The sequence below is a fragment of the Acanthaster planci genome, linkage group LG03, assembly GCF_054643075.1.
Source record: "Acanthaster planci isolate LZ-2023a linkage group LG03, COTS_SCS, whole genome shotgun sequence".
NCBI classification, from domain to species: domain Eukaryota; kingdom Metazoa; phylum Echinodermata; class Asteroidea; order Valvatida; family Acanthasteridae; genus Acanthaster; species Acanthaster planci.
The window spans coordinates 10,598,549-10,613,780 of NC_141779.1; the positions used below are offsets into that span (position 1 = coordinate 10,598,549).

General features: G+C 43.5%; 1 protein-coding gene across 1 annotated transcript in view; it reads right to left on the reverse strand.

Annotated features, from left to right (window-relative positions):
- Positions 1-2,390: 2,390 nt before the first annotated feature.
- LOC110988296 (transcription factor SUM-1-like) overlaps positions 2,391-15,232 on the reverse strand; it is a 29,404-nt gene continuing 16,562 nt past the window's right edge. The window contains exons 2-3 of the mRNA XM_022251664.2: positions 6,766-6,847; positions 2,391-4,958 (exon numbers count right to left, since the gene is read on the reverse strand). Of these exons, the coding sequence (XP_022107356.1) occupies positions 4,831-4,958; positions 6,766-6,847 (210 nt within the window). The 3' untranslated portion in view covers positions 2,391-4,830. The remainder of the gene's footprint in view (positions 4,959-6,765; positions 6,848-15,232) is intronic.

Sequence of the window (15,232 nt, forward strand, 5' to 3'; positions counted from 1 at the left end):
AAGGGGGTATGAAATATATATACATGTATATAAGTAAGTCCATTGTCTTTAAGTATCCCTTAAGTCGTCGACGGGCGTACGATTTTGTCGCCAAGATCTTTTACAACTTTCAGGCATCTTGGGTAGGTCCTTATATGCCCAAACTGGCCCATTTTTTCGGAATGACCCTTTGAACTATCCATTCATTCTCCTTTCGCTGTTTATTCACGCGAAATTCGTGAGACGTTATGCCCCCTTGAAATTATAAGCATCAGCTCGTTCTTGTTTATTGTTTGGCGGTGTGGTGAAAAATGTAAACGTTATTCCTTAAAACGTTGCATACGCTGAACGCTGAATTCTTTTATTTTGATCAATTGTAGGTTTTTGCTAGTTGTTAGACATGTATAACTCTGTTTTCGGTTTTATTGATGCCGGGATTTTTCACCTTAAACTGAAAGGCGGTGTCGCTGTTTGTTTTCCTGCTTTTTCGTTTTATAGAAAGAATGTCTATTTATGATTTTCACCAAAGTGATGTGCCGGCCACAAACCGACCAAACCAGGCGGTCTGATTCTGCTCTGCCTGCTTCAATCTCACGGGCCTCCGGAATGCCGACTTTTTCAGGTGGCGAGTTACGACCGAAAAAAGGGCATTTAATTGAATTGTATATTCCCAGTGTCACTTGTTATTATCCTGTTTCCCAGTAGCAGTAGGGGGCAAACGGCTGAAGTGGTATGTATGTGCGAAGCAAACAAGGCAGCTTGATTTCTTTTTAAACGGCCGCGCAGGGCGCACCCGCTGTCACGGCTGAGTGTCGGTGTTCTCCGACTGTCTCAGCAACATCCAGTAGGGGGGGTCGTGTGATACTGTATTTGTCGCCGTTGCTGAAGCCATTTATCACTGTACAAGATTTATGCTTTTTATGGGATTTGCATCTTAAACGTAGGCTGCTAAAAATAAATAAATATAAACAATCAAAATTGGCAATGAGCAGAGGCAATGGGTGACTTCCAACCCGTCCGCCGCCCCGGGTCGGCGTCTGAACATCCAACGGTCCATCTGGCGGTTCCTCCTTGGAAACAAAACTCAAGGACCGTAAATTGCTTCACTATGTATGCATTTGCTGGTGCATGTTGAAGTTCTTAGAATTCATGCTTGTGATAATGCTATGCATTTAACTGAGCTTCGTAAAAACTGTGGATCGAAGGTTCTGTTGCCGTAGCGTCTTTGTCAGGGTACCGAAGTGTGGCGTTATTTTGAATGAGTATTGTGCAAATGGATGAAGTACAAGCGCGCGTGTTGGATCATTCGCTGGTTCTCGCGCTAATACCTGTACACACAAATCTGTGCGCGTGACGTAGGCCTAATCACTTTCGTACTCTATCAAGAAAAGAACGGAAGCGTTGGCAAGGAACTGGATACGGAATGGGAATTGTTTAATGGACTCATAGACCTGGGCGAGAAAATTAAAGGGGACACATGCAATTCACAACTTCAACATGATGACCTTCACCCTGGAAAAATAATTAGTGCCACCTGAAGAAGAGAAGGTCGCCTCGGCAACCCGGGCAACGCATCTGTTCTTCAAAGATACATGTACATGTACTTACCTCGGCATTGCAATAGGGGCACGCTTCGGGCGACTGTGATAATTTTTAATTTTCTCGTCAAAACGATGTGCGGTCATGAAAAAAGATACTGAACTGAGAAAATTTACAAAGTGACTGCAAACGTACGACGGCTGGGTTTTTACTTCCCGTTTTATTATTTAAAGACAGCAGGGGGACGCGAGAAGAACCGCCGAATTAAGTTGCCGGACCTCTGGATCGAATTACAGGAAGCCATGTTGAAAAAAAAAAAGGTGTTGTCTGTTTTCGATGCATTCTGTCGCGCTTCCACTCCACTCCTTTTGGAGGGGCCCGGGAAGGGTGAATCGCGCGCTCGAAATTCGTGAAAATCGATAAAAGATTCATTTGTCATATCTTTGAATAATTTAGCCTAGGCAGCGAGAAACGCATGTGTGTGAGTAACTTTGTTTGGCGCTTCTCGGTATCACTTTCGGCCTGGAAGTGACCATTACGTTCACCTCGGGGCACCGTTATCCGGTTTTATTTGCAGGCTGTCCATGAATTACCTATTATTTTCAGATCTCATGAAACACAAGTGGAGGGCCTGTAGTTAATGCGAAGTACACTCCTGAAAGACTGCACAGTTATTGTTATGTTTCCGTGTTTGCATGCGTGATAAGTTAGGATTCGTTATTTAACCGCTTTGTACAGAAATAGGGTGCACTTACGAGTGATTTGTGTAACTGATTCGCAATCTTAAAGTTTTTTACTGCGCAGTAATATGAACAGCTGTAATTAGAAAGCCTATCTTTCAAACTAATTGCATTGACAAATTTAATACAAAATTTTAAATCTCAACTGTGATTTCCTTTAATATATTCAAATTCAAAACATCATATTTCATCGATATTTTTACATGGTTAAGAGTAATAAATACACGATTGGTTGCTATAGAAATAAAGTAAATTATATTTACACTTTATACACTTGCGACTGTCGAACACTTAACAGAACATCAGACAGAAAGTTTGATGATTAAAATAATTCCAAATCAATCTGCGAGGTGGGACTAACTTGATAGGTGTATGTATATATTGCCTCCATGAGTGACTTAATAACACTATATTAAACAAGCACTGAAAGGTTTCCTTGAATATTATGTAAAAATACTGGGTTGAAGACTTAATGATTTCAGAAGATGAGCTTCGGTGTACAAAGTTCTCATACAATCAGAGATATCCAAAAAGTCCTCAACGAACGTTTCCCTAAATTCCACGCGAAACTACTGTTGATGAGTGGGTAGATTACGGGTAATGTGAAGGTTGCCTAGGTCAACCCCGTCTAACTTTCCGATTGCTGTGGCCTCGGATGCTTCTAACTATGCATGTACATTCGCTACAGGTTTAACGCGGCCAAGGACACCTCCTCCCCCGCAAAAAATCCCAACCCCTCTCCCGAGTGCACGTGATGAGAAAAAATTGTACCCCCAGAATAATGGGGATTTAACTTGCCGAAATTAAGTGAGTTTGAGTCACCGTCTTTGTCACGGGCTCCGTGAACAGTGCCTCGATTGTCGAGTCGATACTGGGGGATTTTCCTAAACTCGAACCAACACGTTTACATAGCCACTGTAATAGCATATTTCCCCTTGGAAATTCCACCTTAATTAATGTTTCCTCGGCGGACTCCTCTCTCGCAAATTTCGGTTACGCATCGGTGATCGAGGGCAATGCATACAGCAGACAGAATGGCTTGTGACAAGTACTCACTTTAAAGAATAATGAATTATTCTGCTCTAAAGTTATCCTTCTCAAGACAGATATACGCACAGAACCTTAGAAGGAAAGTTGACACAAGAAAATTTGCACCAACTCATAATTCGAGTAGTTTTTCTGTTACGCAATTCATAAATACTGCAGATGGACGGACGAAAAGGACGGTATATATGCCTCTTGTTTCTGTGCAACGTAGGTACTTTGCGCCCCCACAAAAGGTGACCTGAAATTCAACATGGTCCCGTACAGTTTAAAATTACCAAACGATGCTATAGATTGGTATATGACCTTTTATATCATGATGCTTCATTAATATCGGGGAGAGAGTGAAATAAACGAAGATGTGACAAGTCTTTGCGTCGTTGGTTTTGCAACAACGTAAAATGTGTTTTCGGAGAGGGATTCCCTGATGTTGTTTATAGACTTCAGAATGTGTCAAACGCTCGAACGACTGATGCTATTGTTACAAGTCTAGTTTAAATCAGGCCGACATCCCATTGGTTGAAAGAGAAGACTAATACATAATTTATGAAGTGCCTGACCTCAGCAGATAAACCGCACAGAGTGCTGTTACAAATAAACGTAATGTGGCTCACAGCCAGTGGAAACCGATTTAATGTTTAAAAATATTTTTTTGCCTAAAATGTTAATACACATCGATCAAAGATTGCCTCTCTAGGACCTGTAGTAAGCATTAATTTGGCACTTTCAAAAGGACATTTCCATGCAAAATCTGAACTTAAGTATTAAAACGGCAGTCAATGAAGGTTAAAGTATTGAATCAGTTGAATAAATCGTTCAGCTTCACTCTTGATTAGTAAGTATATTAGTAATCCTGAAATATTCGTATCATTTGCTCAAAGTTTACTTCAAACTTCGGTAATTCCTTCATCCACTCAGCTAGTTTCACTTTTCTGTGCAGATAAATTACTCCCCATGCACGAAGTGTTCAGAATTATTTTACACTGTCGAATTTCAACAAGAAATTTGGGGTTACTGTTGTGAACTTGTCTCCAAAGTTCTAACTGGAAGCCTTGTGCATGATAAGCAAAACTATGGCAGCACATTTGTGCAGGTGTAGAAATATTTGTCCAATCACAGCCTTTGCCATGTAGAACGTGTTCACAAGGCTATTAAATTTTGTCGCTAACAACAGATGGCGCCCTCCTTTTGATTTGTCATCAAAGGCACGTGCACCAGTTTACAGCGTCCCTCACAAGTCTCAGTCAAGCGGACATCCGATAGTGTCGTGAAACTGCCGGTAACCTTGTTATCGTCGCATAAAAATCCCTAATATGCCAATGTTTCCAGCGAATGAGAGTTGACTGATTACATACAGCGCCACCTTGTGACATCGTGAATCCAGCTGCCTTCCATGATTGCAGTAGACCTTTCACCTCCGCAATCAGATGAATAAACCTCATGATTAGCAAGAGCATCGAAGCAAAACATTTGAAATTGGCAAGGCTAGCTGACCAAAGATTCTAGTCCATCCTCCAGCGTTCAGGTTTCAGCACATGCATAAGCCGTCAGAGGTAGCTTTCTTGGGCGACGTGATCGCTTTACCTTTTGTGGGCGTGATACTCTCAACGATCAACGACAAACAGTCCAGACTGGACGTGTTTGTGCACTGGAAACCTACCAAAGAAATAAAGAAAGAAAGAATCACTATAGTTTGTTTCAAGTTATGGCGTAACGAGAATTACCTAATAGCGTAGTTAGGCTCTTCTCTGGAGTGGGGCAGAGAAGAACAAGAGTTCTCAAGGGGGAGTTACTCCCCTTGGCTACGTAGTCATGCTCTTTGGCGGAGGTAAGAGGAGTGGGCAGGAGTTCCTACAGCAGGGCAGTTGCCCTCCCGCCCACTTGGCTACATAGCCAAGCTCTTTTCTGGGGGCGGGTAGTTCCCACATGCGCACTGCAACAGCCCCTTCCCCTGGTTATGCCAGTGGAGTTACCATAAAAGATTTTATTTGAAGCGTTTGGCCTCAACGTTTCTAACCATGTAGACCAGAGACCAAGGAAGACACGGAGGTGTTGACAAACAATATGAGCTGAAAAATTCACTGGACTACGAGAAACGTTTTATTGAAAAGCACATGACAAAGGTCCAGACGCTTGCCTCAGCCAAACAGTCTTTTACGATCTGGTTTTCAGCAATATTAAAGATGATGCTTGGGACGATTTTGTCAGTTCGTTAAAAAAGAAAAACAGTTTTGGGAAGTCTTGATGAGGAATTGTGAAATAAAGGCCACTGGCCCCTGCACGACCCGTTCTTAAACAGATCTTACTGATGTCTCATAGCCTCACTCGGTCACTCCACTAATTCAATAGTGGGGTGCGGGGGATCGGAAGACGGGCTTGATAGGGGCGGAAGAATCCTTGTCCCGCGCTCTACATTTCGAAGGTCGTGCGCACAATCGCTGCCATGTGTTGATCCACATCCCGGAGACGGATTTGAAAGTCATTTCCAGTCATTTTGACACGCCCCACCTTCATGAACCTTGGGGCCTTCATCAAATTAGGGCCTGAACAAAAATTTGACTTCTCGCAGATATCAGGTTGAAAATTAATTTATACAATCCCACCGAGACTGACTTGTCATTTTGTTCCCTTCTCCGCCGGGGTGGGCGAGAGGGGGAATGACAGTTAGGAATCAAAATCCTCCGGAAACCTTCTCTTGGGACTGTGGGAAACTCGACTAGACTCCCAAACTAGACTGATAAAACCCTGATATGTGATAAGGCTGTACGGAGAAAACACGAATGCGATTTGGTAACACAGCCCAGACGGCGACTGGATGTGCAGGTCCACAACCTGACCTCTCCCCTCGAACGAGGTCACAGAGAAAAATTATCAATAACACTGAAGAATGAAAATAAAAATGATCAAGTCTAATTTGCTCCACAGATATTGGAAGGCCCCTTGGTACGCCAGACACTGTCGCGTACATGACTGACGTTGAGTTCCAGTCAAGGCGTGGTTAAACATTCCCCAGATTGCATTTCCAGGAGTCTCTTCCGTTAAGCTCGGGGTTTTAAGATTTTTTTTCAGGTTAAATAAACCGCAATCAATAATTGTCACTTCTAGTAAGCCGATACGTCTGGTACACGGGACCCTGTTAAATTATGTATCTTATGGGATGCCATGAGTTTTCTGCAGTTTAAATTGGAAACGGCGCGGGGCGAATATCTCGTCAGATGAGTTCATGGAAAATGCAGAGGTGGATTCTGTTCCAACCGAAATCGATTGGGGACTAGTGCGTGTCCATTACGACTTTTATTAATTAGTGTACCACATCGCCAGAATATTGGGGATTATATGCGCATTCCTTTTCCAGTAGTAAAAAAAAAGACTAATATTATGTTTGTTTAATATGAATTTCGTGGTGTCTTGTGTCGAAGTGTAAATGAGTGTTTAAATTCCCTCGAGACTGTACGATACGCACCATATGGGGATGTGACATCGTAGTTGTCGCCATAGTTGTGGATCTTGTCGGATGAGAAGGACCCGGGACTGCTGCCGTCTGTCTGAATAGAGAGAGGAGGAGGGCAGAGAAAGGAAAAGATCCGATCAGTTTGAGGATAACACTGGTGCGATACAACAGTGGTTGGTTGTTGATAATTGTGCGGGAAAAAACTTTATCACACACCCAGCCGTCGACCGTGGAGACGCGCTGGATGACAGTCCCGCGAGTCATTTTTGTCGAGCAAACATTTGGCTAACAAATTGCATCAGCAGAAATCAAAACACGGGATTACATTTTATGAAGGGTACCAAATTGGGGGGAAATGCCCGGGGCCAGTGAGGTAGCCGAGTGTTGATGTACACCGGCTGATACAGAATTACATATCGTGGCGCCTCGGCATGCGATTGCCGCTGAAAGACAAGCAGAGTATTTTCACTTCCCCGTCACATAGACGATACACCGGGTTGCCAATTCCCTGATGTCATATCGTCCCACACACTTTAATTCCTGGCTGGAAATAATGATATTACACCATGCCCGCGGAAGGGGGAAAGAAATAATTTGGAATACAGCGTGACAGGTCCTCAGGGATTAGTCACTATTGCTGGGTTCTCGTTAAACGCCCTGGTTAGCGGGGACCAACATTGGTCTGAGTGCCAGGCGTCAAATCAGATTACGCCTAATCCACGGTGATCCCCTGTTTGGCTACGCACGTATCAAGCGTTGACACATACAGGGTACCAAGTGGCGTCACCAAGGGATACACTCTGGCATCATCCCAGGGATTCAGGAAACCGAATTATACAATCGGCATGTCCGGAGTTTGTCCCTGAATCCCCAGTTTTCTTTTCTTTTCATTCTCCTGGGGTGGGCGTAAAAAGTGGGGGTGGCGCTTGTTTTGGGAGGGATTAATAATTTTTGGGCAGGAAATTCAGTCAATTTACCTCAGGAACCCTTGTAAGTGTAAAGCTGGTTCCAGTTGTTTCCTGGAATATCAAGTGATGTGATTGGGGACATTGTTATTTAGCCCTTCATTGGAGCGGGTTTTGTTTAAAGTGCGTAGTGAATACAGCAGCGGCTGTCTGCAGCATTAGACGCTGCATATTTGCTCAGAACTTTTGCATGGACGGTATCAGCTCTGAGCAGGAACAAAAGAGGGCGTGTTTTGAAATGAAATTGACAGTCCTTTGCAATTTGGTACGCACTCGTCGCATAGGCGCACGAGTACAAAACCATGCTTGCGCCACCAATGTTTGTCCACCATGGACGTCCCGTCGTTTGTCTCAGAGTCCTGTTTTGATCATGCATTAGCTTTTTCGAGTCACCTCAGTTGATTAGAACAAACTTTCCAACCGAGCACAGGTTGGCAACCTAGGACCTATCGTCCTGTGGTGTAATCCTTTCTTTTATGTCGTCGTGTACACAACAAACACGCAGGTATTTCTTTCTCTGATCACGCCAAACTCAAGCACGTTTTAAATTATTGTTTTGTAAGCCATTAAGAATGAATTGGTTCAAATGGTTTGTAAACACTTATACGGAATCGCTCAAACAAAGCGAGAACTTCTAGGAACAAAACAAATATTCCACGAACGTCTTGAGATACAGTATCAAATTGTCAAAAAGTGTACACTGCACCCCCCCTTCTGAGGGCATACGCCGCTTGTTACTTCTGCGGTTGATCCATCGGTCATAGAAATGAAAGTATATTGATGGATTTTATTTGGGTTTCAGTTCTAGCAATCAGCCTAAAGAGGCTTCTCTATGAATTTATTTGTTCACTGATCATTTAAAGTGCTTTTTAATCTTTAAAATAAATTGTGTTAGGTATGTCGTCTTCGTCGTAAACTGTGACAATTACACCTAAAATTGAACTGTGTCCAAACGTCTTGACCAGACCAAATCTCTACACAGCTCATCCCTGTTTTGGGATTGCGCGAGAAAAGTGTCGGTAATTGGGATTTCCGGATTTAACATCAAAGATAGAAAACGTTGGTTGAAGTCACAGCCTAAATTTAGAAAGATCACCTTGAATGGGGATCTTGCGCGGGGCAAAAGGTTGCAAAGTTCTAATGTCCGAGGTACAAGGATTAAAATCATTCGATCTTTGGTAGGCAGTAGTAGTAAACTAAAAAGGGTTGAAACTTTAGGTTTCTTCCAATAACCACTATCAGGTTTTTTCTTAATCACAGCGTAGTTCCACAAAGATCGGGGGCAATGCAACATTTTAATTCAGCAGTGGATCTTCATAAAACCGAAATGAACCTTTACAGAAGGTGACGTCATTTTCCCAGCTGACGAAGAATATGATGTTAATGTGTGTACTTCCACATTGTGATCCGGCAGTCAGATTGAGGAGCCATTAGTGCTTGGGTATCACACTCATCACACGCATGTTCTACGCGCGCGTTCAGTACCTTTATGACCAATGCAGGGTGTCATGACTTGCCAAAATACACGTGCGCCTCAAGTTCGAGAGTTGCTTGCAACATGCACGTCAGTATGGTGTTGTCGCAGTAGTGGCGATTTCCCAAACCAGTTTATATTGAGCCACTTGGTCAAATTACTCTGGCATAATAATGAGCAGCTTTGCTTTGTAACCACTGTGCCACCATGGCCGGCGGCTAGCCCATTTTTCAGCTACCCTGGATCTGTTGAGCTATGAGATGGGGTTCATACAAATTGCCTAGGCAAATTCTGATCATCAAAAATTGGTGTTGTTTTTCCAGGAAAAGATATACTCCCGGGTGATTCTTAGCATGACTCTTTGCAACCGTCTCAAAATTACAGTTTCAGGTAAGAACGTTTCAAAACATTTTATTGTTGAAAACTTGAATCTTGGTGTTTGCTGGATATGGACTAAATATTCAAAGAAGAAGCTTTTACTGAATGGCATATTTTCGATTACGTTAACCTACAGGGGGCGCTGTAAGTATTGTTTTGAATTTGCAGTCACGATGAGTTGCAAAATAAGGCGTCGTCAAATGCACAGGCGCCTCGAAACCTCAGTCACATGTCAAAGTAGATAAAATGTGAGGCCTAAGTGGTGCACTTTTCCTGCGGCACTAATTGGGCATTTCCTGAAAGCAGGGAATTCGAACATACAGGAGGCCCGAGTGGCACACGATAGATCATTTTTCGCATCAGTCAGGTTCCCATATATACGTTAAGAGAAAGGCGCAATGGTTGCTGAAAATCATTTTTTAAAAGCTGTTACGCGAACGTTTATTAAGGGCTCGTCAAAGGCTGTGCAATGTACTCTAGCTGTCACTTTGCGGGAAACTTGCGGTGGCACCACACACTCATTCGCACGTACATGTACATAAACTTGAGGTGCGCATGCATTTGGTAAAGTCACTGTGGGCTCCGAGCGGGATCAAGAGAGGGCGCAATTGTCCTAGCAACGGAGGCTTCTTTTGTGGTAACTGCACTTGGTTTGTGCACGCACGATTACAGTATGAAATACATGCACCGCGGTCGCGTTGCTACCGACTAAATAAACACTTCCCACTTACATGCTTTTTTTCAACTGATGACGGGGTCTTCTGCTCCGGGCGGATACTTAACTGACCTTTCACCGTTTGAGAGTTAACCACCACCTTTGAGCTAGCTATAGAATTTTGTAGGTTGACGTTTGGTTGGCTCAGATTTTCCGCGTCCTACGTATATTGTATGCAAATTGTGATTGGAAAACATTACACAAGCTGCGTTGACGCCATTCTACCGCCACAGATTAACGAGCCAGTTCGGTATTCCAACAGCGCATGCCCCAAATGAAGTGCGTCCGAGGTCATTTGGACGCGCGTGCGAGGACTGTCCTAGCAGCGAGGCCCTATGCGGACTTGCGCGCGTGCTTTGTTACTGAATGACCTTACTTTTTTTTAATTGCTAAACTGACTCACTGCTTAAGTGTTTACCACCTGCCAACGGGCGTGATTCTGACGCAGTGATGGTATTAAATTCTGGTTGTCTGCTGCCGTCATCATTGCAGACATTTCCTCGTACAAAAAAAAAAGGTTCCATCGGCTCAAATCGCTCAAGAAAATAATCTCGAACAACTACCACGACACGCCTTTAACTTTGTTAAACCATGTATAGGAGGAACGAAAAGAAAGCTTTGTTGATACACCCCGGCATCTTGCCAGTACGAACACGGAAGATGAAAAGCATATGGTTTAACCCCCCCCCCACCGCAGTACCGGTATGGTGCAAGACAGCACCCCTATTGGTTTCTGGTAAGGCGTTATCCACTTATGGATTTTGTTACATGTAATAAATCGTATCATGGTGGTATCAACAAATGTTGCATGGCTACAACATGCTACTTGTTTGTGGTCCCCGTGGAATCCTTACAATGCGGCCTTGTTCATTTTCTGGTAATTACTTCCTAATTAAAACAGATAGCTTAGGCCTTGCCTGTGGCCGTTATCGGTGAAATGGGCCTAACAATATGACTGCAGTTTATCAGAAGAGTCGCCGACCTCTTCAGTCGGAGAGTAAGTTTTTACGATCGTAGGGCGCTGCAAACAACGCATCAATCGCGGGCCTTGGAGAAGCCGATAATTCGCGCCATCCTTTCGTAGTATTTTGCCCAAACCGTTTGTGTGTTGGTGTCGGTGAGTGTGTGAAACAAAAAGTGATCACATGTCTACAATAAAGAATCTCATCTCTTGCCTGGTATCCGAATTATTAATATGTAAAGTACCGGAAAGGACACTGTAGTATAATTACAGGAAATGCTGTCTTCATTCTTTCAAATTTTCTCTTCAACTTAGCGATCGTATAAGCTGCGGAACGCAGATCAAGGCGATCACCCTCATTCTTTTAGTCGAACGCTTCAAAGGGCCATCTTTTACGCGGTTAATCACAGTCGTGAATAGCTCATCAAGATTACAAAATAATCATCATCGTCGTCAGCGGTGAATCACTGGGAGTCTTGTTTGAACAACGCCCAAGAGCAAATTGTGCAATTCGAGCGCACCATCTCACCAAGATAACCTAAACAGAAGCCAGGAGAGCTCACCTATAGAACAGCGCCCCAGTGTGTTTCTTTTCTGGCGCAGTACGCGCGCACGCTTCTCTACTCTTAGTTTTTCCAAACACCTTAAGGCTTGAGTTGAACTTTTACGTAAAGATGTTCACAATACCTGATGGAAAAGTGAACATACACACGAAATTGTGCTACCAGATCAAAATGTATATTCCCTCTCAACTCAAAATTTTAAGCGACTTTCCATTCAAATGTTTCGTAACGTTAATTTCGCCTCGCTTTAGCGTCCTTAACTTTGCCTGTACAGCTCGGAATTAAAAGCCAATAGCACAGTGACTAGTATCTTTGGCTTTCTTGTACGATTCCTTCAAGAAATAAGTTAGAAGTACTACTTCACTTGAACTTATCAGAAGCTAGTTCTATGATCAATGGTAAACCTGTGGTATGTCACGACCTACTCAAACAAAAACAGGCCATAATTGAATTAAATGTGAAAATACTCATTAGCAACTAACAAGCGGAACGTGGGGTCAAAGGCCGGAAAAGTTAAGCGCTTCCCCATTGCCGTTCAACGAAAAAGCGCACAGATAAAAACCCCCTTAACACGAGGAGTGTTTGTGCAACAATTAAGCAGTACGTGAGTTTTCCTGAGTATCGCAGATGTTCGCACCGGGCAAGTGAGCGCCGGCGTGAAACACACCCCTATCCGCGGCTCGGCAGTCAGGCGCGGTGTGTGACACGCGTGCCCGCTCCCAGACGCAATTTAGCCGGCGGGGCTGGTGAGCTAATAAACACCGTGGCCCTGCACAGCGTGTGGTTTACCGCGGGATCTATACCAATCGGAAGTTGTCAAACACCTTGGATGGATCACTCGTTATTCAGAACCGATGATCGCCTGTTACACTCAACATATATTTTGACGCTTCGCTGTCAATAGAGCAAAGAAATTATAAAAAAAAATATTACTTTTTAAAAAAAGAAGTTAGAAAAGACAGAACAATTTAAATAGGCTGTCTAAGTGGTTAAAACTTAAAGCATTTAATTGCATCCCTGAAATAAAATGAAATGGCGCGCCTGGTACTTAAACCAGAGGACCACAGCACACATGTGCGTGTACTTATCGAGCTAAGCCCACATCGGATCAACGTGGTATCGAGAATAATGCGCCGTGGTTTAAGTTGAGCGAAAACAAGACGCCCCGAGTCAAGTTTGAAGAACTAATGCCAAAGAAATCCTCGGAAATTTGACTTAATCTCAGAGTTTGCTTTGGGTTACGCTCTGTCCAGTCTGGCTTTCCTATCAACATTACTTGGTGGATAATGTAGGGGCTGCAAAGAGCAAACAAATTGCTACTATTTGTGACAAAATTATGGTACAAAGGCTTCATTTTTTTTCTAAGATGCATTTATGCGGATATTCAAAAGACAAACTATGAACAGCAAGCAAACCCAGCCAAGCAACGTTTTATTTAGTATTGGGAAGTGGACTTGTGGAAGTCTCAACTAACAATTGATAGAGAATGGGGATCATTTATCATTGGGTATCCAAGCCATGGGCTTTTGTCATTCAAAGCTATTGGCCAGTTGCTAACGAAACAAACGCATCCATTTTTTTAATCGGCCATAAAAGTTAAAACAGGTAGGGCACATATGGGTGCGGGAAATGGGTACACAAAACAAATATGCCAAAAACGCGCCAAAACCAGTGTGAGCTGCGCCACAGAGCTTTAAAACCGAGTGGCGAGGGCTGAGCCCCTGGGAACGATCTTGACCGTTGCTGACGCACCAGATGGTTTTACGATCGGAAGCGCAACCCTTCGATTTCAATCCTCGAAACCAAAGGCATGTAAGGGGGAAAAGCAAACTTTTTCCTACTTCGGCAGGCGCGGATCCGAGGAGGGGGGTGTCGACCCCCTGCTCTGAGACAAGAAAGGTAAAAAAAAGGGGAAAATACTGAAAAAAGCGTGCAAAAGTAAGTGTACCAATACCACTGTAAACAACGTGTCATGTGATGTGATGTCCGCTAAAATGAGACATTGAAACAAAATCTCCGACTTAAGCCCCTGGAAAAATTCCTGGATGCGCCCCTGTTCAGGTAGGCGAACACAGTTTTGTACTCCACAGTTTAGGGCATTTTAACACTTGAAATGGAGGAGCGGTCCCAGAGCCAATTTTGTGGGGAGGGGGAAGCAAGACTTTTCGCACGTGACGTCACCTTTTAACTTCCTCTACTGCTTTTTCACTTGATTGATTCAAAAGATTGGGATGAAAGCCCCCTAGCTCCCCCCCAACCACGCCTTTTAAAATGTCCGGTGAGATAACCTTCCTCCTATGTCCATTCTGTCTGATTTTACCGCGACAACGACGCCGAGGCTTATCGCGAGTTCTGTTGCTGAAATGCAAGGTCACAGTGACCGCGAACGGATCTTAGTGTGCGTTGTAAACAAGAAAAACCAAGATTTCGGAAGAACACATAATTCTTCGATAACCAAAGTCGGTGTCCGATTTGGATTGAATCTTTGCTGATGCATGGGGCATGGATGTCTTCAAATGCACAGGATTGTTCAAGCTGGCATTATGGAGGGCAAAATTTTTGCGGGGAAGTTATCAGCCATCCTCCAGTGAAAAAGGCTTAACTGTCCTCGGTGTTATTTGTACAGTTCCCACTCTGATCCTATGGAGTCCATTCTAGTCAGTTCATTCAAGAACAATTTACAGGTCACCTTGAATTAACTAGTTCCAACATGTTGGGATTTCACTCCGGTGTTTGTCTAGGTAATGTGGTAAAACACGGACTCTTTACTGGTAAAATGCAGCATAAATTTTGTGACTCAAGTCGAGTCATTTACCCGTCAGGACTCGAGTCAAGTCGAGTAGCCAGAAATCGCGAACCGAGTCGAGTCATCGACTCGAGTCATTACAACTCAGGAAACAGTAATCTAAATTTGGACAAAAAGGGGATCCTTATTGTCTCCCTTACACAGAAAGTGTAATAACAGGCTCATTTAAAGGAAAGAGAGAGCGGTTAGATCAACTTAGATGACACTGACAAAAGATAAGTCATTTATATATCTTTGAGCACGGAATTTCTTGACGTTTCATAAATAAAGAACGAAAATGACGAGAATGCTCCCACTCAGGCATAGCACTCGTCGAGGCAGCTAAATAAAAGACCTCTCTCCCACCGTGACATTGAGTAACGTACCCCATGATTGGAGGAGACACCATAATGAGTTTACCTTGTAGTTGTAGTCTGCTCCCCAAGAAGGGCAAAAAGTAGCGTGACAACAACTACTGCGCTGGGATTATAGATTGGAAAATCAGATGGGTCCTGCTTCCACCACCAACATCAATCACTTTCAGAACGAGTAGATGATGCTTTGGGGGTTCGAAAAATATCGTAAATTTTCTTTTATGTGGGTTTAATTCGCGTATTGGACATGTCGAATGCCTGGTT